Here is a 27,777-nt window from a genome sequence, read left to right on the forward strand (position 1 = left end):
CTGCTGTGCTCATTAGCACCAAATATTTACACTTTGTGGGAAAGTTTTGTAGGTTTTTTTTTTTTAATTTTATTTTTTTGGTTGTTTCCTTGTAAATTTTAAAAAGTGACTGGAAGTTACCTATATTTATTTACTTTATGTATTCTGTATAAGGTTACATAAAATACAGTAAGGTACCTTAAATTTTTGGAAGAATGAAAGAAAAGCAAGTTAAGACTGTCTAGAGAAGCTAAGAATCTGTAACAAAATGAAGGCTGCCTTCTTTTTTAACTTACAATAACCGCTGCCTGGTAGGCAATTTGAGATAGAGACTCAAGCAAATTAGACTACTAGCTTCAGAACCGTCTGCTTTAGCAAGGTGTTAGTTAGCCTTCATTTATGAAAGCCAAAAATAAATAAACAAACAAATAAATAATAACAACCTTTGTTCTTAGGTGGCTGAGCAAAATGCCTATGGGCGTGCACAAGATTCTTCTAAAAATCTTGCATTTACCCCCGCTCACAGATGAATGATGTATAACGTCCCAAATCATGGCCCATAGGGGTTTGGACATGGAACAGTTTCATAATGGTTTTAGACAGTTGCCCACCTCAGCCAAAATAATTTACCAAGAACATGTGCTTTGATCATGTAGCCATGGACATTACATTTTGACTAGGAAATGGGAAAAGTTTGCCATGTAGATGCTGGTCATGATAGGGATCTCAGGGGCTCCTTTCTGCTAAGCTCACTGTGGTTGATCATCTTTTCTGGCTGCCGATCTGGGTGTAGAATACAATCAAGTGAAGAATTACTCACAGTGACGTTTCTTAAGAACCATATTGTTCCAGAGAAGAGAGACTCCTTCATAAACTCCTGAAGAATCTCTCTTTCCCTGTCAGGATACTATTTGGACATTGTTAATGAAAAAAAAAATTATTCTGACACTTGTCAAAGAATGGTAAGACAGACTTTATTCAAGGGCACAACAAGAGGGGTTTTACAGCCAGGGAGAGATTGGGTTCAACTCAGAATACATAAAGGAGGGGCGCCTGGGTGGCTCAATGGGTTAAAGCCTCTGCCTTTGGCTCAGGTCATGATCCCAGTGTCCTGGGATTGAGCCCTATGTTGGTGGTCTCTGCTCAGCAGGGATCCTGCTTCCTCCTCTCTCTCTCTGCCTGCCTCCCTGCCTTCTTGTGATCTCTTTCTCTGTCAAATAAATAAAGAAAGAAATTTTAAAAAATACATAAAGGAAATGTGGAGATTTGCAGTTAAGAAGCAGGGTGTGGTTCAATGGATGAAAAACTACCAAGAGAAAGCATCAGATGCAAAGGGGAATTTCTGGCTAAACCAACTTGACCAGAGTCTTGCAAAAGGCAGGCCAAGGTGGTCTCAGATAATAAATAGGGTGAGAGATTCGGACTAAGCAGACTTAGTAAAATTCTTGCTACAACTGGGCAATGCAAAGACAAGGGACATCCAAAGGTTGGACCCAGTCAAGGAGAAGGCTCAGAGGAGTCTGGCTAAAGTTGGATTAAGGGGACAACCTTTGTCAGTAGGTAGCTAAGTAAGTTTCAAAGGCAAAGAAAGTTACTTAGCTTCAGAGATAAACTATAAAATATCAGAGCCTTACCTTATATACCTTTCATATGCTAGAAAAAACTAGATGCCTTATGGGTAAATGACATGCTTGGGGTGACAATATAGAAAACAAAGGTTTCAAATGCATGTTTTGGAACTATCTCTAATACTGGCATTTTAAGAGATTTGGGGAAGGATTGAGATTTGTAAATAATTTGACTTTCTCTTTTCCAGTTTCTTAGTTCATTAAGTGCCAATCTAGGCTTGGTGATTTTAAGATTTAAACAATTTCCCTGGAGATATTTTTATAATTTTAAATTATCGTCAATGAAACAGGAAAGATTAAAAGTCATTTGGCTCTTATCAATAGAAATTTACCTCATAATTTCATTAATTCAGGAAGCATCATGAAACACACCATAATGACTCGTGCTAATGCAGAGAACTGTCTGTGTGCTATCCTGATTCTATGAACTTCCAGAAAGTGTGTAGTTCACGCGTTAGTTTTGCAGGCACGACATTTCTGTCATTCTGATCACTCAAACGCTTGGAAAGACCTAGAAGAGAGGCCCCTGAAACCTGAGAAATAAGCAAATTGTGACCTGTCACTTTTCCTCCCTGTACTCATCTTCCCGTTGTTGGCAGACTCCTCACCCGTCCAGGGCTGCCGTAGTCTGAGCCCGGTGGGACTTTACATACAGCTAGTCCTTATGGATGGCTTCCCAGAAACCACGGAAACAGAATCTCCTAAACTCCAAGGAATTTCTCTTTGATTATAAAATCTCTGACTAACTAGAGAATAAGACAGTTCCCTCTGCTCATTCCTCCCCACCCTGCCCCTTCTAATGACATCACACTGCCTCATCTAACTTCCTGTGGGACCCCAGCTGAATGACCCTAAGTATTGCTAATTATGTTGGTATGTTCCTGTCACTTTCACAAGCTAATGAAGTATTGCTGGCCTGAACAGCTTCATTTATGAATTAATATGTTCAATATAATCTACTTATAGGAAGTAAAAGATTTGAGAAATATAAGCATATTGATAAAAGATGTCTTTTTATTAACTAGAGGTCTATAGTCATATAGGACTTTTAAAACATCAATGAGTAACTTTTTAATACAATTAGAAATAAAAGCAAAATTCACTTTATATTGTTCTACTTTTCAGAATATATTAAATATTAGGAATATCATGGGAATGTATTTCACTCAGAAAACTGATGTGACTTAAAGTTTTACTTATTTTGTCTAACATCAGATGTCCTATTTGATTGTTTTGTGACACATAAGTTTGAAATGCATTTTATTTTATAACATCTACATCAAAACTTTTCAATATTACACTTCTCTTTTTGTTTTTGTTATATATATATACATACTCTGATTTCTAGTCAAAGTATCAACATTTTATGTCAAGATTTCTGGAAATAGGTTTGAATTAATATATATACTTTAGGGGCTGTGTGGCACATCAGAAACATGGGATTTTTTTATTGCCTGGATTGTATGGTTTTTACTTGTATATGTGTGCATACAATTGTGTGTGTATGTGTGTATGTGAATCCACTTTAAAATTATAAATAAAAAAAGCATCCAGTAATTCAGAATTAGTACTTCTGAGACTATAGTTGTTACTTTATCCTAATGGTCTTCATTAGAAACTAACAGTTCCTGTATGCCCTCAAGTAGAAATGTTTCTTTTCCTCGTGTGAAGTAGATATAAGAGAATAAGTGGGAGATGAGATTAATTCATTGGCCCAGCAAAAAGAAGGACCACCAGGCCTTGAAGGCCACAGTGAGTGCTCACCTCAGCAGCTCATGTGCTAGAATGGGAGCAACACAGGAAAGGCTAGCATGGCCCTGCGCAAGGATGACATGCAGATTTGCGAAGCTGTCTGTATTTTTGACTGGAGACCTGCTGTAATAAATATATTAACTTAAACAGAAAGAAAGGATGGATGGATGGAGGGATGGATGGATGGAAGGAAGGTTGGAAAGAAGGAAGGAAAGGAGGAAACCAAGGAGACAGTCTGCTTCTGAAAGCCCTTTACCACTGTCCCCCTGCTGCTGTTGTCAGGGCCCAGAGGCAGGGGCTTGGCTTGCATTATTGGATGGACGCACCAGTGTCCTTTCTGTCGCACCATTGGTTCCCCACGCTGACCTCCGTTTGCTCTGCTTCCTGTCACCTAGCGTTTACATGCGTCCAATCCAAAACACCTGAGTTGTGTTTACATTTTCATCCAGTTCAAAATAATTTCCAATTTGAGTTACTCTTTGGCCCACAGATTATTTAGAAGTGTTATTTAGTGTGCAAATACTGGAGGGATTTTCCATAAATCTTTGGTTTTGATTTCTAATTTAATTCTGTTGTGGTTAGAGCACATACCCTGTATGACTTGAATTCTCTTAAGTTTATTGAGAGTCATTTTATGGCCCAGAATATAATCTGTCTTGGTAAGTGTTCCATGGGCACTGGCCTTCTGTGGTTTTGTGGTTGTTCAATAATTTTGTTCAAGTTTTTTTTATATCCTTTTAATTTATCCCTACTTGTTCTGTTGAGAGAGTAGCTAGAAATTTCATATTTGCCTGTTTCTCCTCACAGTTCTGTCAGCTTTTGCTTCATATATTTTGAAGTTCTGTTCTAATACATAAACATTTGGAGTTGTTAGGTCCTGTTTATAGGACATGGACTCATGTCCTATTCATGTCCTGTTCATAATGATAAAGGATTGACTTCTTTGTGAAATGACCTTCATTTGTTCTGATAATATTCTTTGCTCTGAAATTTACTTAACTGATATGAATATAACCACTTCTGATTTCTTTTGATTAATGTTAGCATGTGATATCTTTTTTTTTTTTTACCATTTTTCTAACTTTAAACGTTTTGTTTTAGATTTAAAATGCATTTCTTGTAGGAAGTTTATAGTTAGGCCTTGCCTCTTTAAGTCTAATCTGACAATCTCTGCCTTTTAGTTTGTGTATTTAGACTACTTTCCTTTAAACTTGACTATTGTTAAGCTTGTGATTTTAAATAGCATGACCTGCATAATACCTTCTAACATGCCATTGGCTCACCTGGCCCCTAGTTCCCATCTTTCTCACCACACAGAATTCACATGTGTCCAGTCCAAAAAGCTGGACTTGAACTAATAAGGAACTTAATACTGGAAGCACAACTATTCTAGAAATTCCTAGATAGATGCAAAGTACCAAAACCAAGACAAGAATAAATCGAAAATCTAATAGATCTGAAACAAATGAAAACATTGAATTTGTAGTTAAAAATTGCCCCCGCTGCCACCACCACCACCACCACACATACACACCCCTGTACTGGATGGTTTCATTGATGAATTATACCATGATTTAAAGAAGAATTAAGGGGTGCCTGGGTGGCTCAGAGGGTTAAGCCTCTGCCTTCAGCTCAAATCATGATCTCAGGGTCCTGGGATCAAGCCCCATATCGGGCTCTCTGCTCAGCAGGGAGCCTGTTTCCCCCTTTCTCTCTCTCTGCCTGCCTCTCTGTCTACTTGTGATTTCTCCCTCTGTCAAATAAATAAATAAAATCTTTGGGGGAAAAAAAGAAGAATTAAAACTAATTCTTTGCAAACCATTCTGCAAAACAGATAAGAGATCATTTCCTATTCATTGTAAGAGGTCAATAGTACCCTGATAACAAAAATAGATAAATATATTACAAGAAAACAAAACTCCGGACCAATATCTCTTATGAATATAGACATAAAAATCTCAATCCAGACAGAATCCAGCAGCAAAAAGAATTATACATCATGACCAGGTGGGATTTAGCCCATGAATATAAAAAACAATCAATGTAATAGAGTATATTAACGTAATAAAAGATAAAAACACATGATCATCTCAACATATGCCAAAAAAGCATTTGACAAAAATCCAACGCACTCTCATGATAAAAACACTCAGCATACTGGGAACAGAAGTGAACTTCCTCATACTGATAAAAGTTATTTGTTAAAAATCTGCAGCTGACATCCTGCTTAATGATGAAGGACTGAAGTCTTTCCCCCTAAGATGAGGAACAAGATAAGAATGTTCACTCTTGCTACTTCTATTCTATGTTGTCCTGGAAATTCTCACCTCAGCAATTAAGCTCGAAAAAGAAATGAAAGGTATCCAGTTGGAAGAAAGAAGTAAAACTATTTGCAGATGACATGATCTTCTATGAAGAAAATTCTAAGGAACACACCAAAAAACTATCAGATGTAATAAGCAGGTTTAGCAGCGGTGCAGTATACAAGATCATTATGCAAAAATCAGTTGTATTTTACACACTGGCAACAAACAGAGGTTCAAATTAAGGGGGTATTTTCATTTACAGTAGCATAAAAATAGAATATGTAAGAATAAGTTTAACAATAGAACTACTAGAAAGGTGCCCTAAAGACTGCAAAACACTCATGGAATGAAATTTAAGAAGACCTAGATAAATGGAAAGATCTCTTATTCGTGGTTTGGAAAACTTAGTATTTTCAGATTGCTCTATTTCCTAAATTGAATCAGCCTAATTCCTATTATAATCCCAGCTGACTTTTTTTTTTTTTTTTTAGAAATTGACAAGCTGGTTCTAAAATTCGTATAGAAATGCAAGGGACCAGAATAGCCAAAACAATCTTTAAAAAGAAGAATAAATTAGAAAGATTCACACTTTCTGATTTTAAAACTTATTTCAAAACTGCAGCAATCAAGACAGTGTGATACTGGCATTGGAAGAGACACACAGATCAATACCAGGTTTCTCTAGGCAAAAGAATGAGGTTGGACTTCTAACTCTACACCATACACAAAAATTAATTCCTAATGGATCAAAGACCTAAATGTAAGAGCAAAAACTATAAAACTCTTAGAAGAAAATACAAATATTCATAATCTTGGAGAAAAACCCAAAGCACACACACAAAAAAAGAGATAAATTGGACTTTATCAAAATGAAAAACTTTTGTACATCAAAAAATATGATCAAGAAAGGGGGGTGCCTGGGTTGCTCAGTGGGTTAAAGCCTCTGCCTTCGGCTTAGGTCATGCTCTTGAAACCCTGGGATCAAACCCCGCATCCGACTCACTGCTCAGCAGGGAGCCTGCTTCCCTTCCCCTCTCTCTCTCTCTCTCTCTCTCTCTCTGCCTGCCTCTGTGCCTACTGGTGATCTCTGTCTGTCAAATAAATAAATAAAATCTTAAAAAAAAAAGAATAAAAAAAAAGAAAGGTAAATAATGAGGTTAAGAGGATAAGCAAAATGAGTGAAGGGTAGTAGGAGATACAGGCTTCCAGTTCCAAATGAATAAGTTACAGGGATAAAAGATACAGCATAGGGAATATACCAATGATATTATAATAGCATTGTATAGGGACAGATGGTAGCTACACTGGTAGGGATCACAGCATGATGTATGAAATTCTCCAATTACTATGTTGTACACCTGAAAGTAATGTAACATTGTGTGTCAACTATGCTCCAATAAAAAATAAACTGACAGAATGAAGGCAAAAATCGCATCATGTCAATTAGTGCAGAAGCAGCACTTGACAAATTCACCACCCATTTATAATAAAAACTCTAAACATTAAGAAGGTATAGATGGAATGTACCTAAACATAATAAAGTCCATACATGATCTCAAGGCCACAGCTAGCATCATACTCAATGGTGAAAAGCTGAAAGCTTTTTCTCTAAGATCAGGAACAAGACAGGGATGCTTACTTTTTTTTTCCTTTAAGATCTTATTTATTTATTTGACAGAGAGAGAGCACAAGCAGGGGGAGCAGCAGGCAGAGGGAGAGGGAGAAGCAGGCTACCCACTGAGCAGGGAGTCCAACACAAGGCTCAATCCCAGGACCCTGAGATCATGACCTGAGCTGAAGGCAGATGCTTAACCAACTGAGCGACCCAGGTGCCCCAAGGATGCCCGCTTTTACCACTTTTATTCAACATAGTATTTCAAGTCCTAACTACAACAATTAGGAAACAAAAAAGAAGAAGAAAAAGAAAAAAAAGAAGAAATAAAAGATATCCAAACTGGAAAGGAAGAAATAAAACTGTCACCACTTGAAGATGACATAATACATACAGAAAATCCTAAAGACACTACCAAAAATCTGTTAGAACGAATATAAATTAATTCAGTAGAGTTGCAGGATATAAGACCAAATACAAAAATCTATTGTGTTCTTATACACTAATAAAAAACTATCATAAAAAGAAATTAAGAAAACAATTCTATTTAAAATTGCATCAAAAAGAATAAAATACCTAGAGATGAATGTAACCAAGAAACGTGTACATTGAAAGCTATAGCACATGAATGAAAGAAATTGAAGACACAAACAAATAGAAAGAACAAAGCTGGAGCCATCATGCTCCTTGATTTCAAATGGTGTTACAGAGTTGTAGCCATCAAAATAGTATGGCATTGGCATAGAAGACACAGAGGGACACTGGGTGGCTCAGTATATTGAGCATCCAACTCTTGGTCTCAGCTCAGGTCTTGATATCAGGTATAAGTTCAGGCCATGCATTGGGCTCCATGTGGAGCGTACTTAAAAAAACAACAACAACCCAGATCAGTGAAAGAGAAGACTGTCCAAAAAAAATAAACTCACTCGAATATGGTGAATTAATTTACAACAAAGGAAAGCAAGAATATACAATGGGGAAAGAATAGTCTCTTTAATAAAGTGTGCTGGGGGAAGACCAGACAGCCACGTGCGTAAGAGTGAAACTGGAGTAATATATTACACTATACACAAAAATTAACTCAAAATGGATTAAAGACTTGAATATAAACCTAAAACCATGCAACTCTTAGAACAAAACATAGGCAGTAAGCTCCTTGATATCAGTCTTGACAATGATTTTTAATCTGATTCTAAAAGCAAAGATAACAAAAGCAAAAGTAAACAAGGGGGAATACATCAAAACAAAAAACTTATGCTCAGCCAAGGAAACCACCAACAAATGAAAAGGAACATAGGAAATGGGAGAAAATATTCAATTCATATATATGGTAAGGAGTTAATACCCAAAATATAAAAAGAACTCATAAAACTCAGTAACAAAAAAAATCTAATTTTAAAATATGTAGAATAGACATATTTCTAAAGAAGACATTCAGATGGTCAACAGGTACATGAAAAGATGCTCAGCATCACTAATTATCAGTGAAATTCGAATCAAAATCACAATGAGATATCTCACACCTGTTACAATGGCTATTATCAGAAGAACAAAAAATAACAAGTATTGACAAGGATATGGAAAAAAGGGAACCCTCTTACACTGTTGGGAATGTAAATTGGTGTAGTCATTATGGAAAACAGTGTAGAGGTTCCTCAAAACATTAAAAATAGAACTACATATGGTCCAGCAATTCCACTTCTGGATATTTATCTGAAGAAAACAGAATGAAAACTTGAAAAAATATATGTACCTCATGCTCATTGCATCATTATTTATAATAGCGAAGATACGGAAACAACCTAAATGTCCATTGATGAATGAATGGATAAAATATATATATATATATATATATATATTTATACACACACACACACACACACACACACACACACACACAGAGTAGAATACTATTCAGCCATAAAAAAGAATGAAATATTGCCATTGAGACATGAATGGACCTGGAGGGTATTATGTTAAGTGAAGTAAGTCAGAGAGAGAAACACCAAAACTGTATGATCTCACTTATATGTGGAATCTAAAAAACAAGCAAAACAAAAAAACCAAGCTCATAGATATGGAGAACAGACTGGTAGTTGCCAGAGGGTGGGTGTGGAGGATGAGCAAATGGGTGAAAGGAGTCAAATGATATAAAATAACTAAGTAATGGGAATATAATGTACAGTATGGTGATTATGGTTAATAATACTATATTGTATATTTGAAAGTTGCTGAGAAAGAAGATCATAAAAGTCTCCATTATAACAAAAAAATTTGTAACTATGTACAGCAACAGATGTTAACTAGACTTACTGTATTGATCCATTTCATAATATACCAATATTGGATCATTATGTTGTATACCTGAAAGTAATATAATGTTATTTGTCAATTTTACCTCAATTATTTTTTAAAATTAGAGAAAAAAAGGTAAGTTACAGACTGGGAGAAAAATATTCATTATATATATATATATATATATATATATCTTTCAGAGGACCTTATCCATAATATATAAAGTTCTACAAATTATGAAAAATCAAACAAAATAATAAAAAAAGAAAGAATTGAACAGACACTTCATAAAAGAAGACATACAAATGGCCAATAACACATTAAAATATGCTAAATATTATTCATCATTAGAGAAATTAAAATTAAAATCCCAGTGAGATACCATTTTATAATTACTAGACTGCATACAGTTAAAAAGATTAACACCACAAATGTTAGTGAGAATGTGGAACAGATGGGACACTCATACATTGTTAGTGAAAATGAAAACTGGCTTAGCCACTTGGGAAACTGTTTGGCATTTTCATACACAGTTAAATATACATTTACTATATGATCAAGCAATTCTATTCCTGGACATTTATCCAAGATAAATAATAACATACCCATACACACTTGTGCGAGAATGATCACAATGGCTTTCTTTATAAATGGCCTCAAACTTGAACCAACCCAATGTCCAGCAACAGAAAAATGGTTACACAAGTTACAAGAATTCATACAAAGGCATTTTACTGAGTAATAAAAAAAAAACCTGAACTCCCTCAGCAGGGAGTCTGCTTCTCCTTCTCACGCTCCCCCACCATGCTTTGTCTCTGTCTCTCTTTCATTCTTTCCCTCAAATAAATAAATAAAGTCTTTTTAAAAATAATTATGTGCTATCATATAACATGCTATTTACAGATATAGAATGTTATATGACAATGTTCAGAATTCCATATTATATTTTAAAAATCATATAAATTATATATTGTAATCTTAATATTATAAAATAGTTTACATACATTAGAAAAAATACTGGAGAATAAAATTAATCAAAATGCTAACAGTGTTTATGTATAGATAATGCTATTTTAGGTAGTATTCATTTCTTTCTTGTTATTTGTTTATGTTTTCTATTTTTTTTTTACTTTGATCATATAGTTTTAATGGAGGAATCAAATTGCATGTAAAAATAGATGAGACTTTACGATCCATAATAGGCAAGTTGATGTAGCAGGGACTTTGGGACCTGCAAAGTTTAAGTCAAAGAGATTTAAATCTAGCAGTGAGACAAAGTGGAAATAGTTAAACAGCATGAGAACCAAAGAGCAATCACAATAATACTTTATATTTAATTTCCAAAACCTTCATGGACAATAATTAAAAGTTCTTCTATTTCAAGGATAACTAACTGCCATCTAAAAAGTTAAAAATATTACCAGTCGATAAACTGAGTGATTATTACATACTCACACAGCAGATCTCCTGAACTCCTTTTGTGGTGGCACCTTCTACTTGCTAATTAATATAGTTTGTGTATTTTATTGTAGGTTAAGATGAAGGTGAATGCAACAGTAATTTTCGAGTTCTTTTTTATATTTACTTTCATTTATACTGTTTAGCATTTCTTTTGTTTAGCATTTCTTTTATATGAAAGTAACAGCTAAAATAGGTTAAATAAGTTAATGTGCAGCTATTCATTGAGAATTTTGTTTTCTTATAAGTTATCACACATACAAAAGAATAACTATATATTCACAAATTTTTTGTTATCTTACGGTGATCCCCATATAGTCTGGTACAATTCTTTATCTTTAAATGTATGCTAAAGAGACTAAAAGACTAGAGTATTAGATCTTATAAAATTATTAAAACCTTAGAAAGAGAAACAAGTTTTCTGTTATTTCTACCATCCCAATTTGAACAATCATGACTGAAGAGAAAAGAGATTCAAACAACTTTGCCTTAGGGTATGCCTGGGAAATACTTATTCTGTGATTAACCTATTTTAGAGGGAAAGGGTTTTGTTTTGTTTTTTTCAGACATCAAAACTAAATCTTGAGTTAGAAGTAAGAACAGATCAAAATTTAAATAGTAACCTTAAAATGGTATCATTAAAAAATTTTCTAACTATAGAACCATTAGTGTTATGTTTCCCTTTTGAGGTTATAATATAATTGCTCATTTAAGTAATGATACTATTAGGCAACCATCTGTAATAAATGTTTTTATAGTTTGTCTAAAGTCATGTTTTTAAATACCAAAATATCATATTAAATGGTAAAACATCAACTTTTAAAGACATTGAAACCTGGAATGAAATTTTAACTTAAAATTATTTCTGCCAGCATGCCTGGGTGGTTCAGTTGGTTAAGCAGCTGACTCTTGATTTCAGCTCAGGTCATGATCCCAGAGTCCTGGGATGGAGCCCCGCCAGGCTCCACACTCAGCAGGAGTCTGCTTGAGGATTCTCTCTCTCCTTCTCCCTCTGTCCCACCCTCCCCTCATGTGCTCTCACTCACTCTCCCTCACTCTTTCTCTAAAATGAATAAATAAATCTTTTTAAAAAGTATAAAAAAAAGTATTTCTACTCATTAATCAGTGCTAAGTAATTGAAATGAAAGGACAGAACATTTTTATATACTTCTACTTGGAAGACAATGGCCATAGAAATTATATTTACTCTAGATGTAAGAAAAGGAACAAGCATGTAGTTTTAATAACTTTTGATAATCTGATTTCTTCTTCATCTTCACAATGATTTGTCATCTGTCTATTGTTTGAAATATCTTTCTGTAGTAAGTTGGGGGTGGGAGAACAATGGAGAAGGAGCAATAGTACCTATATTTAAATCTTTCTTTGCAAGATTTTATCCAAACTTTTCAAAATTAAACATCTTTGGAGCACAAGCATTTTCTTGATATACAAAAAAAATTTCATCTTGATGAAGTTCAATTAATTTTTTTCTTTTGTTACATGTGCTTTTCATATCATATTTAAGAAACTATTGCCTAACCCCAGATCAAAAATTTTACCCCTGTTTTTTTCCAAGAATTTCATAACATTACCTCTTATATTTGGGTCTTTGATTTCTTTGGAATTAATTCTTATAGATCATATAAATTAGAGGTCTGCATTTATTCTTTTGCATGTGAATATCCACTTGTTTCAGGATCATCTTTAAAAAACTGTTCCTTTTTTTTTTTCTTTATTTTGAGAGAGGGAGTGTGTGTGTGAATGGTGGGGGAAGGGCAGAGGGAGAGAGAGAGAGAGAGAGAGAATCCCAAGCAGGCTCCACACTCAGCATAGAGCCTGATCTCAAGATTCCGAGATCATGACTTGAGCTGAAAGTAAGAGTCAAACACTTAAACAACAGAGCTACCCAGGCAACCCAGGACCATCCTCATTAAGCACCACCATAGGCAGGTGCTTAATCGACTGAGCCACACAGGGGCCCCTCAGTTGGAATTTTAATAGAGAATACATTGTGATCTCCGTATTGACTTGAATAGGAGATCAATTTAGGAAGTATTGCCATTTTACCAATATTGTATCCTCTGATCCATGTTTTTCCATTTCTTTAGGTCTCCTTTAATTTCTGTCAGTGATATTCTATAGATTTCAGCATAGTCTTGACAACATTGTCAAAAATCAGTTGACCGTGGATGTAAATAAATGTTCATTTCTGGATGATCAGTTTTATTCTATTGAGACATATATATATATATAGACAGAGATATAAATATAGATACATACATATATATGTATGTGTATATCTATACACACACACACACATATATCTCCTTATGCTAATGTCATACTGTTTTATTTGGTATAGATTTATAGCAGCATTTGAAATCAGAAAGTGTGAGTCTTCCCACTTTTTTTTCCCCCTAGATTGACTATTTGAAGTGCTTTGCAATTTCGTATGAATTTTAGTATCAGTTTGTCCACTTCTGAAAATAAGTCAGCTAGATTTTTAAAAATATTGTATTTATCTATTTGAGACAGAGAGAAATGGCACAAGCTGAGAGGAGGATCAGCAGGAGAGGGAGAATCAGACTTCCTGCTGAGCACAGAGCCTCATGCAGGACTCAATCCCAGGACTCTGAGATCATGACCTGAGCCATAGGCAGGTGCTTAATCGACTGAGCCACACAGGGGCCCCTCAGTTGGAATTTTAATAGAGAATACATTGTGATCTCCGTATTGACTTGAATAGGAGATCAATTTAGGAAGTATTGCCATTTTACCAATATTGTATCCTCTGATCCATGTTTTTCCATTTCTTTAGGTCTCCTTTAATTTCTGTCAGTGATATTCTATAGATTTCAGCATACGCATGTTTTACCTCCTTGGTTAAATTTACCTCTAGATATTTTACTCATTTCCATGCTTTAGTAAATGGAATTGTTTACTTAATTTCATTTTGGGATCACTGGTATAAAGAAATAAAAGCGTGGGGTGGAGGGCAGAGGGAGAGGGAGAGAGAGAATCCCAAACAGGATCCACTCTCAGTGCAGAGTCTTAAGTCCCAATCCTGAGATCATGACCTGGGCCAAAATTGAGATGGAAACTTAACCAACTGAAACACTCAGGCACCCCTATTGTGATGTCTTTATCTGGTTTTACAGTCAAAGTAATGCTGGCTTCATAAAATAATTTAGAATGCATTTATTCTTCTATTTTTAGAAGAGTTTGAGAAAAATTGGTGTTCATTCTTCTTTAAATGTTTGGTAAAATTCACTGGTGAAGCCATCTGGTCCTTATCTTTTTTTTACTGAAAAGTTTTCAACTACTGATTCAATCTCCTTGCTTATTATAGATCTTTGGAGATATCCTACTCCTTCTTGAGTCAGTGTAAACAATTTGTATGTTTTTTTCTAGGAATCAGTCCGTTCCATTTATGTTATCTAGGTTTTTTTTGGTATACAGTTTTTCATAGTATTCTCTTATAGTCCTTTTTATTCTGTAAAGTTGCTAGTAATGTCTTCCCTTCATTCCTGATTCTAGTAACATGAATCTTTCCCTCTTTTCCTTGTCAGAGTAACTGAAAGTTTGTCAAATTTTTTTATCCTTTTAAAGAACCAACTGTGGTTTGCTTATTCTTTATTCATTTCATCTTATTCCACTCTAATATTTATTATTTCCTTCCTTCAGCTTTCTTTGGATTTAGTTTGCTTTTTATTTTCTAATTTCTTACAGTGGAAGTTTATTAATTTCATTTCTTCCCTTTTGAATACAGGCATTAGCAGTTATAAATTTCCCTCTAAACATCACATTTGCTAAAACTCATAAGCTTTGGTATGTTGTGTTTTCATTTTTATCTCAGATTGTTTTCTAATTTTTTATGTGATTTCTTCTTTAACTCATTGGTTTTTTATGAATGTACCATTTAATTTCCACATATTTGTTAATTTTTTTAGATTTCTTCTGTTACTAATTTTAATGCTAGTCTACTGTGGTCAGAGAAGATACTTTGTTTGATTTTAATCTTTTTCAATTTATTATGACTTCTTTTGTGGCTTGATTTTATCTATCCTGGAGAATGTTCTCTGTGCACCTGAGAAAAATGTGTAATCCACTGTTGTTGGGTGGAGTGTTCTATATATGTCTATTAGATCTATGTGATTCATGATGTTGTTGAAGCCTTTGATTTTCTTATTCTCTGTCTAGATAGTCTATTATTGAAATCAGAATGTTGATATCTCCAACTCCTATTGTAGAACCAACTGTGTTTCTCTCTTCAATACTATTAATATTTGCTTCATACATTTTGAGGCTCTGACGTTTGGTGCATATGTATTTACAAATATTAATATTTTGATGGATTGGCAGTTTTAAAATTATGTCTTTCTTTGTCTCTTTTAACAAATTTTGTCTTAAAGTATTTTTTTATCTGATATTAACATAGTCATCCTAGTTCCCCTTTGGTCACTATTTGCATGGGATATTTTTTTCCATTGTTTCAGTTTAACCTATTTGTTTCTTTGGGTCCAAACTGAATCTCTTGTAGACGATATACTGCTGGATCTAGTTAAAAATCTATTCTGCCATCTCTGCCTTTTAGTTGGAGAATTTAACCAATTTACATTTAATGTAATTATTCATAAGGAAGGACATACTTCTTTCATTTTGGTACTTGTTTTTATATATCTTTTATCATTTTTATTCCTCAACTGCTCCATTACTGTCTGCTCTTATGATAAATCAATGTTTTCTAATCCCTCATTTTTATTCCATTTTCATTTTTTACTATATATGGTTATTTTCTCAATGGTTGTCCTGGGGATTACAATTTAAATTAATACCAACTTAGTTTCAGTAATACAAAAACTTTGCCATATATCATTCTGTCCCAAAAAACTTTGCCATATATCATTCTGTCCCAAATCTCAACATTATTTGCCCATCAACATAGATTTATACTTATTACTTTATATAGTTCTCTTTTAAATTATAGAAGAACAAAGAACAGTTACAAACCAAAAATATATTAATACTGACTTCTATATTTATTTCTGTGATTATCTTTACCTGTATTCTTCATTATTTCATGTACATTTCAGTTACAGTCTGGTATCTTTCAATTCAGCCTGAAGAACTTCCTTTAATATTTCTTGTAGACCAGATTTATTAATGATGAACTCTCTCAATTTTATTTATTTGGTAATAAATTAATTTTTCCTTCATTATTGAAAGAGTTTTGCCAGTTACAGAATTTTGTTGACAGATTTTTTTTCCTTTTAGCATCTTGAATATGTTATCTCAGTGCCCTCTGATCTCCACTGTTTCTGATGAAAGAATAGATCTTAATCTTACTAAGAATCCCTTTTATATAGCAGATACTTTTCCCAGTTGCTTTCAAGATTTTCTCTTGATCTTAGCTTTCAAGAGTTTGATTATAATGTGTCTTAATGTGAGTCTCTTTGAGTTTATTTTACTTTGATTACTTGAGCTTCTTGAATATGTAGATTTAAATCTGTTGTTTGGGAAGTTTTAGTCATTATTTCTTCAAATGTTCCTATTGACTTTTTTCTCTCCTTTCTGGAACTCCCATTTTGCAAATCTTGATATTCTTAATAGTGTACCACAGGTCTCTTATTATTCTTCATTTTATCTTTATTTCTATTCCTCACACCATATAATCTCAATTGACCTATATTAAAATTTACTGACTCTTCTGCATGGTTGCATCTACATGTAAATCCTTCTAGTGAATTTTTTATTTCAGTTATTTCAACTCATTTCAGTTATTATATTTTTCAACTTCAAAATTTCCATTTGATTCCTTTATATAATTTCTATCTATTTATTGATATTCTTTTGTTGTTGTTGTTAAACATCATTCTTTCTTTACTTTAGGTCTTTGTGCATGGTGTTTTTTTTTTTAGCTTTTTTTTCTTTAAAAAGATTTTATTTATTTATTTGACAGGCAGAGATCACAAGCAGGCAGAGAGGCAGGCTGAGAGAGAGAGGAGGAAGCGGGCTCCCCGCTGAGCAGAGAGCCTGACTAGGGGCTCCATCCCAGGACTCTGGGATCATGACCTGAGCCGAAGGCAGAGGCTTTAACCCACTGAGCCACCCAGGCGCCCCCCTCTTTTTTTTTCTTTAGCTTTTTGACAATATTTGATAGAGTTAAAGTCTTTGTCTAGTAAGTATAATGCCTGAACTTCCTGAGAGACAGTTTCCATTAATTTAATTTTTTTCATGTGGGCCACACACCCTTATTTCTTTCCCTGTTTCTTTTTTCTTTTTCTTTTCTTTTTTATTTATTTATTTTGGGGGGAGGGCTGGAAATTTTGAATATTATAATGTGATAAATCTAGAATCATATTCTTCATCCTCCCCAGCACTTATTGTTGTTCCTTGTTATAGTTGCTGCTGTTGGTTTGTTAACTGGCTTTTCTGAACTAATTCTGTTATATCTTTGCTTTATATAGCCACTGAAGTCTCTGTTCTGTTCTGTTGACTTAGTGATGAGCTAGTGGTTTAACAGAGATTTCCTTAAGGCCTTGAACAAATAAGAACTTTTTAAAATTTAGTTTTGTACATGGACTTTGTGTGTATATGTGTATGTTGGGACACGTCATCAACACTCAGTCAGGCACTTTACAACTTTGCCTTAGACTTTATTTTCTGCTTATGCAGAGTCTCAGGTCAGCAAGATATGAAAGTTTAAGGTCTTATTAAGTCTTTTCTGAGTATTTTCCCGCTTTCCAGATACCTGGTAATATATGGAAGTTTTTCAAAACCCTTTTTGCTCAGGTCTCATTCCCTAGCCTTTCTTCCTTTCTGTTTTAGTCTGTTTTCTGTCCTAATCATTATCTCTTGTTCCAAGTGACATCAACCAATCCATTTGCCTTTAACTGTTTTAGTCAGATGACTAAACAAGTAGGGATCCCAGCCTTAGGAATGTTCCCAGTTGAGTGAAATAAAGCAGACTCTTCGAAACACAAGTCAAAACTACAATGACATATCATCTCAACACCTGTCAGAATGGATAAAATCAGAAATACAAGAAACAACAAATGTTGGTGAGGATGTTGCATCTTGCACTATTGGTGGGAATGCAGACCGGTACAGCCACTGTGGAAAACAGTATGGAGTTTCCTCAAAAAGTTAAAAATAGAACTACCCTATGATCTAGTAATCACACTATTGGGTACTTACTCAAAAAAATACAAAAACAGTAATTCAGAAGGATACATGCACCCCTATATTGCAGCATTTTTTACAATAGCCAAATTATGGAAGCAACCCAAGTGTCCATCAATAGATGAATGGATACAGAAGATGTTAAATATATATATATATATATATATATATATATATATATATATATATTGTATGTGTGTGTGTGTGTGTGTACACATATACACACACCACACAATGGAATATTATTCAGCCATAAAAAGAATAAAATCTTACTATTTGCAATAACATGGATGGAGCTAGAGACTATAATGCTAAGCAAAATAAGTCAATCAGATACATAAATACCATATGATTTCATGCATATGTGAAATTTAAGAAACAAAATAAATGTGCGAAGGAAAAAAAAGAGAGAGAGAGATACACCATGAAAAATAGACTCTTAACTCTAGAAGACAAACTGATGGTTACCAGAGGGGAGGTGGGTGGGAGAATGGGTGAAATAGATGTTGGGATTAAAGAGTATATGTGTCATGATGAGAACTGATTAACGTATAGACTTATTGAGTCACTGTATTGTACGCCTGAAAGTAATATAACACTACATGTTAACTATATTGGAATTTAAAAAAATAATAAAAAAGGCAGACCCTTTGAACTAGTCTTTCAGGGAGCCTCCAGAAAAGTCAAAATGAACAACCACAATTTTTTAAGAATAAGATCCATTGTGTTTGCCTAGTACTACTTACTTGTCCTGAAAATGCATGATGTTGTCTTTGAGTTCACCACTGACCTGGGGAATGGGAAATAGGACACTGGATAGAACAGTATGTTAAAATGTCACAAAACTCTTTTACTCAGATTCAGCTGTTTTCTTCTTGTTAAGCATCCTTCTGGTTTCTGTATGCTTTTGATTCTTTTCCAGGATTCCAAAAAAAAGTTGATTCTAATAGCTTTTGCCACTTTATTCATTGCTTTTATGCATGGATAGACTTACGGGGTTCTTTATTCTACTACTTTTGCTGATATCATTACCCAAAACCATTATATTTTAATTGCCTATTCATTTATGTTTACTACATTACATTGAGCCTGAGAGCAGGTAGATGTTGCATTTGCATTCCTAATAAGTTTACAGATGATGTTGATGATAAAGGTTTAGGAACCACTGACCTAGAGCAAGCAACATCTAAACTGAGCCATGAAAAAATAGATAGGAATTAGGTAAATTAGGTGTTGGTCTTATGGGAAGGAGGAGCAGTGAGGAAAGCTGAGGGCAAGGTTCAGACAGAGGACACCAGCATATAGTTCACAGGGACCTGCAGGTTTGTAGGAAAAGGAGAGTGATGAGAGATGAGGCTGCCAAGGCAAGAGAGAACCAATATTCAAAGACATTTAAAGACCCTTTACCATATTAAGGAGCTAGGATTTGGGTGGAGAGCCACTGAAGGACTATAATCAGGGAGCAATGTGATCAGAAGTGATCACTGTGGCTTCAGTGTATGGTGTGGATTGAAGGTGGACAAGACCAATAATTATGAAGCTTCTGTAGGAGTGGATTGATGACCAAGAACTGTATAGGGACAGTGAAGATAAAGAAAAAGAAAGACTTGAAAGATATTTAAGAGGTAGAAATTAAATTTCTAAATACTCATTACATGTCTGGAATGTAGGTGAAGGAGAAAAATTAAAGTATATTCCTAGGTTTCTGTTTTGATCAATTAAATGGTAATAGTCACTGAGACAGGTAACATAGGAGAAAAGAAGGCTAGAGGAACAAGGAGTAGGGAGAGGGATAATTTAATTTGGGGACCTGTTGATGTCTAGTAGGTCACTGAGTAGAGAGATTTTGAGCTCAGGAGAGAGATCTAAACTAAGACCCAGATCTGGGACTTTCCAGTCCATAGATAACTGAAACAGGGGAGTAGATGGAATTCCCTGGGTACAATATGCAGAGCAAGAAATAGATCTAGATGGCTACATTTTGGATATCCATGAGAAATGCTACCACTTTAGGGGAAACCTGGGGAAGAGAAATCTGCATTAGAGACTACAAAGTTGCTGACAGAGGAAGAGGAAGAAATCAAGAGGACATGACAGAATGGAAGCCAGGTGCTTTAGCCATGCTGAAAGGTAGAGAGAGATCAATTAACATAAGGAGTAACAATATCAATTATGTACTTGAAGACAGTAATTGATAACCTAAGTACAAGTCCTGACAGTGGAGTTTCATGCGTTTAAGCCAGAAATGTATGGGAAGTGAAAAAGTAGAAGCATGTAATATAGTGACAGCCAATTCATGGGTTGTCCTTTCCATTGTTTCAACACAATTTCTATGAATTTATCTACTACTAATAACGAAAACTTAGTATAGTGTTTAAATATGCCTTTTCATATTAAATTCTGGAAATTTCTTGCAGTCTTCTTGTATATGTTACTGTTTTCCTTCAGAAATAGTGAGACCTTCTGAACAGATGGGTAGCCTGAAGATTTATCTATGAAAAAAAAAATAGTAGAAAAAGTAATCTAAGAAATTCAATGATTGTATTTTTTTCCTACAGCTGTATTTCATACAAATGCACATCTAAAGATTTCCTTTTTCGAAATTGGTTTTTCAGGAATGAACCCATATAAACTAACAAGAACTTCTTTTTTTTAAAGAGATGGCAGAATTTTCATTTTATTTTAAGGCAACACTAGAAAAATGCATCTTATTTCGTTATACCAAAACTAATATCCTGAAATGCTAACATTGAGGTGCAGACTTGTGTTATTGTGTTTCCCAGGATTCAAAAACCAGTTAAAATCAGTAACGGGAGGGGTACCTGGGTGGCTCAGTGGGTTAAGCTGCTGCCTTCGGCTCAGGTCATGATCTCAGGGTCCTGGGATCGAGTCCCGCATCAGGCGCTCTGCTCAGCGGGGAGCCTGCTTCCTCCTCTCTCTCTCTCTGCCTGCCTCTATGCCTACTTGTGATCTCTCTCTGTCAAATAAATAAATAAAATCTTAAAAAAAAAATCAGTAACGGGAGACTCATGAGGGATTTTGCTTTGTTTAATCCTCTCTGGAAATGAGATAATGGCATCTGTGACAATCTTGAATTCTCAGACTATAAAATAAATATCCAGAGGGTCATCTGGAAAACATGAAAATTTCTAATAATTTAGAATTGGGATTTATTGACTGAAAGATTACCAACTTGGGATCGTATAGATTTCCTTTGCAAAATGCAACTAATATTTCCTGCTTTGTCCTTTGTTATGTGATTTCCTTCAGCTAGAATATCTCCTTATATCTTCTTCACTTTCCCCTATTTCTGTTGGCATCCATCAAAGTCCAGATCAAATACCACCGATTCTATTAACTTACTATACTTACTAAGTACATACGACATAGACTGTATGCTGTTTTATATGGCAGTTATTTGCATACTTATTTCTAGTTAAACTGTAAGCTTCGGGAACTATATCTTATTCCCCCATGTTGCCTAGCATGATACCCAGCATAGGGTTGTCACTATATAAATATTAATTTGTTACGCTTACATTTCAGTTATTCAAATTATACCTAGAATTAGAAGAGTTCTCTTTTTTCTGCCCAGCCAAAACATAGAAAGCCATAAAAATGGGCCACGTTTCCTCTTTTGAGTTCCTAGTCATTCAAAATTTATAATTCATCCAGGTATATCCAGAAACAATGATGTGTACATAGTGGCTGCAAGTCTCTCCTACAGACAATAAGATTGGCACAAGCAAAAACACTAATTTGTTTTAAAGTTTCTCTTATTTCTGAGGGTTCTCTGAAATTTTTGATTTGCTAATTACAATAGAAGGGTTCTTATAAGATTAGTCATTGGCCAATAAATTGATACACTTGTTTAAAGCAGAAAAGCATTAAGGAAGTGTGTAAGAGACTATAATTTAAAATTCACAAATAATTATTTAGCAATATTTTTTAACTTTTTTAAAATTATTTTAGAGAGAGGGAGAGAGAGAGCAAGCACATGTGCATGAGTGGGGGTAGGAGCAGAAGGAGAGGGAGAGAAATCCTCACGCAGACTTTGTGATGAGCAGAGAAGCCCACGTGGGGCTCAATCCCAGGACCCTGAGATCATGACATGAGTCAAAATTAGGAATCAATGCTTAAGCGACCAAGCTGCCCAGGTGCCCCTCATTTACCAATATTTTTGAGAAAAAGCCCCTTCTTTGATTATGGGTCTGGTATTTGGAGTGCATTGTTCTCTTTCTAACATAGATCACTGTAATGCATTATCTCCTTTTCACAATGTTAATCTTTAAATAAGAGTGTAAATCTAAAGATTTTTGAAGTAATCTGAGTATAGATTCTTTCTAGATTTTTATGTTTATTGACAACCCCACTATATTAAAGTTTCCTCACTTTCCCCTAAGTTAACAGCTTATTTAATGATTCACCTATATGCAGTCTTTCCAAAGCATTCAAGATAGATTTGATACAAATAAGTCTCATTTTGTTTCACAGTCATATGTAATTATTTTATTTATAATTTAGTTAAATTATATACGGTGATAATAGTAGGCACAATTTGGGGACAAAGACAACTGATTCTTAACCAGTAGCAGTTCAGCTGGTTGGAGCAGAAGTGTTTGAGGCATACTAGACAGAGATAGCAAGTTAGCTGCCAATGCTTGCATTTACCATGACATGGACAGAACTCAATATGTTTTACGTAGAATGGAGAATAACCGTTAACCTGGTGAACTACTTAAATGGAGAGTAAAGAGATCTACTATACTCTTATTTTATACTAATATCTTTCTGACATTGCTCCACAGGAAAGTTAAGGGTATTTTATTTAGAATTAAATATCTTCATCCTCTGTGTTAGCTAAAGGACCATGGAGTTAAAAGTATAGGGGAAAGAAGAATAAATAACAATCCGCTGAAATAAATAAATAAATAAATAAATAAATAACTTTCTTTGCTTGATGTGTTGTGTTGATTCAGGAAGAGCTGTAGATTCACCAAAAGATCTTGTTTGTTGATTCACCAAAGATCTGTAGAAAGAAAAAAAATCGTATAATACATCTAGGCTATTTCAAGTGTGGTAGGCTTCATTTCTGGATTTATAATCATTTTTATGAGGAATTTATAGGAGTACTTCATAAAAATTTTTTTAAAGAATGAGATGGATGAGGAAATAGAAAGTTTGGGAAAATAAATTTAATTTTGCCTTTTGGAAATTGGTTATGGATAGTCTCAGGAACCACTCAATTTTGTGACATAGAATAATCAGAATGAGAGTGGGGAGTTAAATCAGCTAAGAATACTCTGGAGATAAAATTATAGAAAAGGGCAAAAGGAAGGACCTTTGTAGTAAGGTTGGATTTTGTCTCCACACAGTAAGAAAGATGGCATAGTTCTTAGATATCATTTAATCCAGTAGTTCTCAACCCTGGCTATTCATTTGAATTACATACACAGAAAAAAAATTATTTTAATTGATTTCTTATAGGTCATCCCAAACTTCTTCCTTAGTATAGTGATCTTAATTCAGTTACTCCAGAGTTTAAATACCTCTTCCATAGTTTTCATATTTATTTCATTATGATTTTTGGTAATGTGTTAAATTCATGACGAAGGGAGGTCATTCAGAATAATTTTCAGAGTCTACGGCCATACCACCCTGAACGCGCCCGATCTCGTCTGATCTCGGAAGCTAAGCAGGGTCGGGCCTGGTTAGTACTTGGATGGGAGAATAATTTTCAGAAAATACCTTTCACATCATCCTACTGTAAAAAAGTAACTGGTTCAAGGAAGTTTTTGACTTAGTATAATATTGTGAAATCTAACTACTCATTTTCAGGAGTGCTTTTGATTCCTCAGAAACCCTGTTCCTTTTGAGTCCTCAGAAACCCTAGCTTGTCTATAGATCTTGTCTATGGATCTTAAGATCTTGAGCATGTTCCTTAAAATATTAAGACACACTCAAAAGAATTCCATCCTGTACAAATCTGTTGACTCCCTGGCATCTAATGTAGGGTACTTGTTTTGCTATTGGAAGACAAAAACTGGAATGAAATGAAGTGACAATATAAGTAATACTGTTTGTGGGCTTTTTTCATGTTATAACTCTGCATTAAGTAGGTTTTGGTGGGTTTAAATCTCACCCAGGTGAAATAAAGTATTATGGAGTTTTTCTGAGGGTTAAGTTTGCTTCACATGTTGATATTTTGCTTTTCCAGGGTTTTGAAGGTGTTTCTTTCGCGAACAGCCCAGCGGATTCCATATATGACTGGTGGACGGGTCATGAGGATGCTGGCAGTAATGCTTCTGGTAGTATTCTGGTTTCTTGTTGGCTGGACTTCGTCTGTTTGCCAGAATTTGGAGAGGCAGATTTCACTTATTGGCCAAGGGCAAACATCTGATCACCTCATCTTCAACATGTGCCTCACTGAGCGCTGGGATTACATGACAGCAGTCGGTATGTGGTCACTTGGTGTGTGCGGTTTGGCTTGTCCTTTTTCCAGTGACAATAAAACGGACTTCCTTAGAAGAAGCCTTACCATATCCTTTACGAAACTGAAAGGGATTTCACCTAATGTGGTTTGGGTGAAACAATATTATAAAAAGGACAATAATGACGTGTGGAATGCAGACTTTTTCTGAGTTTCCATTCTTTTTCAAAGGCATATAGATTTGTAGCTTTGTTGAGAAAACGTAATCAAGTAAATCAGAAAGGGGAAATGCAGCAGGTAAGAGCAACTTCTTCGTATACAGAGACTTTCTGTTTTCCATCTTATCAATGTATTCCGATTTGATTAGCAATAGCTATTCTGATTTAGTTCTTTAGGTGGGAGCAAAAGGGAAACACAGTGGTGTTTTTTATATAGTTTTGGTCCTTTGATATTTCGGGCTTGGGATCTAGGGCACTCTTTGGGTAAAGATTTTTCCCTGCAGACTTTTTAATTGATCTATCGTTCTTCTAAAGATGATTTATTAGGAATTCTCTGAAGGTCCAGTATTACACAAAAATGAAGCCACGCTCGCTGGGGTTAGTTAGAGTTCTATGACCGAGAAGCTGGAGAACTTGGAGAATCACATGATGTCTTAGGCCAGAAGCACAGGTTTTCCTGGCACCTTGGTTTTTGGAAAATGAGGAAGAGATATCAGTAGGAATATTTCTGTTGAACATTAGGCTCTTTTAAGCCAGGCCTCTAAAGATATGAAAAATAATGAAAACAAATTTTTGTTATTTGGTTGTCATTCCCCTCAATAAACCACAGAACAAGTCTTATTTTTTGTTTGGCAGATGTCAAAAATAAACACGCGGGTCTAATTCTTATTTTCTGTCTCCCCCATATTTGGCAATTGTTGGTTGAATATTCACATTTAGTATTTTGCTAGAAGTCAATAAAAGATGTATTTAATTTATAACTTAAATGTAATAATGTGTTTCTGGGCAAGATATTTTAGGAATTTTATTGACCTGATATCTATAATAATAAAGCAATGTGGGTATGTAAAAGGAATGATTATAATGATTCTATGTAAAGCCAACCATCATTATTTTGATCAATATCAAAGATATTGAAATATCAAAGATATCAGCATGTACCAGTAGATACCCATATCAGAAGATAAAACATAGAACTAGTCTGATTTTGACTTTAGTGTAGATATGAAAATTAAATGAATTGTATAGATATAAAATCACTACTCAGTAGAAGCCTCTAACATTATTTTACATTGTTCAATCCAAATTAAGCAAACTAGGAAAAATCATTTTCCCATATTACTGTGAAGAAAAGCCTACTATATTTCATTTGTTTTACTCTACTCAAAAATATACAATGATGCATCATTGGGTAGAAAATAAACAAGCAGAAAGTATGGCCTATTTATCTAGCATTTTTAAAAAATTTTGTACACCTTAGTGTTGAGATGTATTTAAGACCTTTTAAAATTTATTTTACACTTTGGAGGAAATCATGTTTATGATTTCTGATCTCTATTTAGGAATAAATAGGAATATGTGGCTGATAGTAAACTTCAGTTTATTTTATATAAACTTTTTTTTATATATAAGTAAAAGTTTCATACAATAAACAAGACCCACTGAGTATCTATCATTTCTCTAGTACGTGTTGAACACTTTGCAGAAGATATAAAATGTATAAAATTTTTATTCCTCTCATCAAGTAGCTTACTGTTGGTTTATATAAATAATGAATTATTAAAAGTTTTTTAAAAACAAAATTATGTGGTAAAGACTTTGGGTATAATAGTAGTTCAATAAAGGAAGACTACAGTTTGGACCAGAACCTAGGAATCTTTAAAGAGAAGTTCTTTGAGCCATGGATAACACTTAGGTTATTGTAAAGTGGTACAGAAAATGTTCTCTTTGATAGCAATAGTGCTGGAAATGGATGGAATTTATATGAAATGTGAAGGAAATGCCCAACTAAAAAAAGAAGATTATGTTGGACTACATTGTGATTAATTCTGGATATTAGGTTTATTGAGTCTTGAAAAGCTGTTAGAGGAATTTGGAGAACTAGGAATGTGATGTGATGAATCAGTAAGGTCAGTCTAGGAAGGTCAACCTAGATTGTCTTTAGAAGATATATATATACACATATATGTACACACATATAGTATCTGTGTGGTATATATGTTATATGTATATACACGTGTGTGTATGTATATCTGTATATATGTGTTACACACACACACACACCCCAAATTCATGGATTTGGAAAGAAGAATCATTAGAATGGAGGAAGGGCAGTGATTCTCAAACATGTGGTCTCAGAACCAACGCAGCAGCAACACCTGAGAACCTCTGAGAAAAGCACATTCTGGGGCCCATCTCAGACTTACCTAGTCAGACAACGGGATAGTGGGGCGCAGGAGTCTGTGTTTAACACGCCCTGTAAGTAACTCTGATGCTATTCTAAAGTGTAGAACTACTGACTCAGAGGAAGTAATCAGATGAGCTTACATCACCTATCTCAGCTCAGCTGTGCTCTGGGCACTCCGTAATACTGTTTCTCTGATCAGTCACTAGAAGATTCTTCAAATGGTGTAGTGTATCCCCTCTTCACACCTCCAAACTATCCTTGTTCCTCTTTTCACTTAAAAAAGTAAGGGAGCAGTCAGACATCAGTTGTCTTCCAATGCTTGTCTACATATCATATCTATAAATCTTCCCATATTCCTACCCATTCTTATCCACCTCCCCCCATTACCTAAATTCTCATGACCTGTGCCATACTCACCCAACATTAAACTCCTTATCTCCAGGCCTTTCTCACTTTATATGACTTTCCTATCATCTGAAACGCCCCTACCTCCCAGATCTCTCATTAAAAAATTCCATTCTGACCCCAACTTTCTCTCTTAGATTATTTAACTACTCTGTCTGCAATAGCATTTAGATTCATCAGCTATTTTTATCGTGCTTTACTGCCCTTAAATTCTGCTTTCCTCCAGAGACATAGCTTACCAGGTAGCAAATTTTTCCACTAGCAAGGATGAAACTATGAAAAAAGTAGGAATTTTTTAAATACAAGTACTTCTGGATCATCCCA

The 27,777-nt window shown here is 34.6% G+C and overlaps 1 protein-coding gene across 2 annotated transcripts in view; it reads left to right on the forward strand.

Annotated features, from left to right (window-relative positions):
* The window catches only part of GPR158 (G protein-coupled receptor 158), a 383,515-nt gene that overhangs the window by 325,051 nt on the left and 30,687 nt on the right, over window positions 1-27,777 (forward strand). For both annotated transcript variants that reach the window (XM_082740868.1, XM_082740867.1), the window contains one exon: window positions 24,430-24,668. In XM_082740868.1, coding sequence (XP_082596994.1) covers window positions 24,430-24,668 — 239 coding nt within the window. The remainder of the gene's footprint in view (window positions 1-24,429; window positions 24,669-27,777) is intronic.

This window comes from Mustela nivalis (genome assembly GCF_964662115.1).
Source record: "Mustela nivalis genome assembly, chromosome: 7".
Lineage (NCBI taxonomy): Eukaryota > Metazoa > Chordata > Mammalia > Carnivora > Mustelidae > Mustela > Mustela nivalis.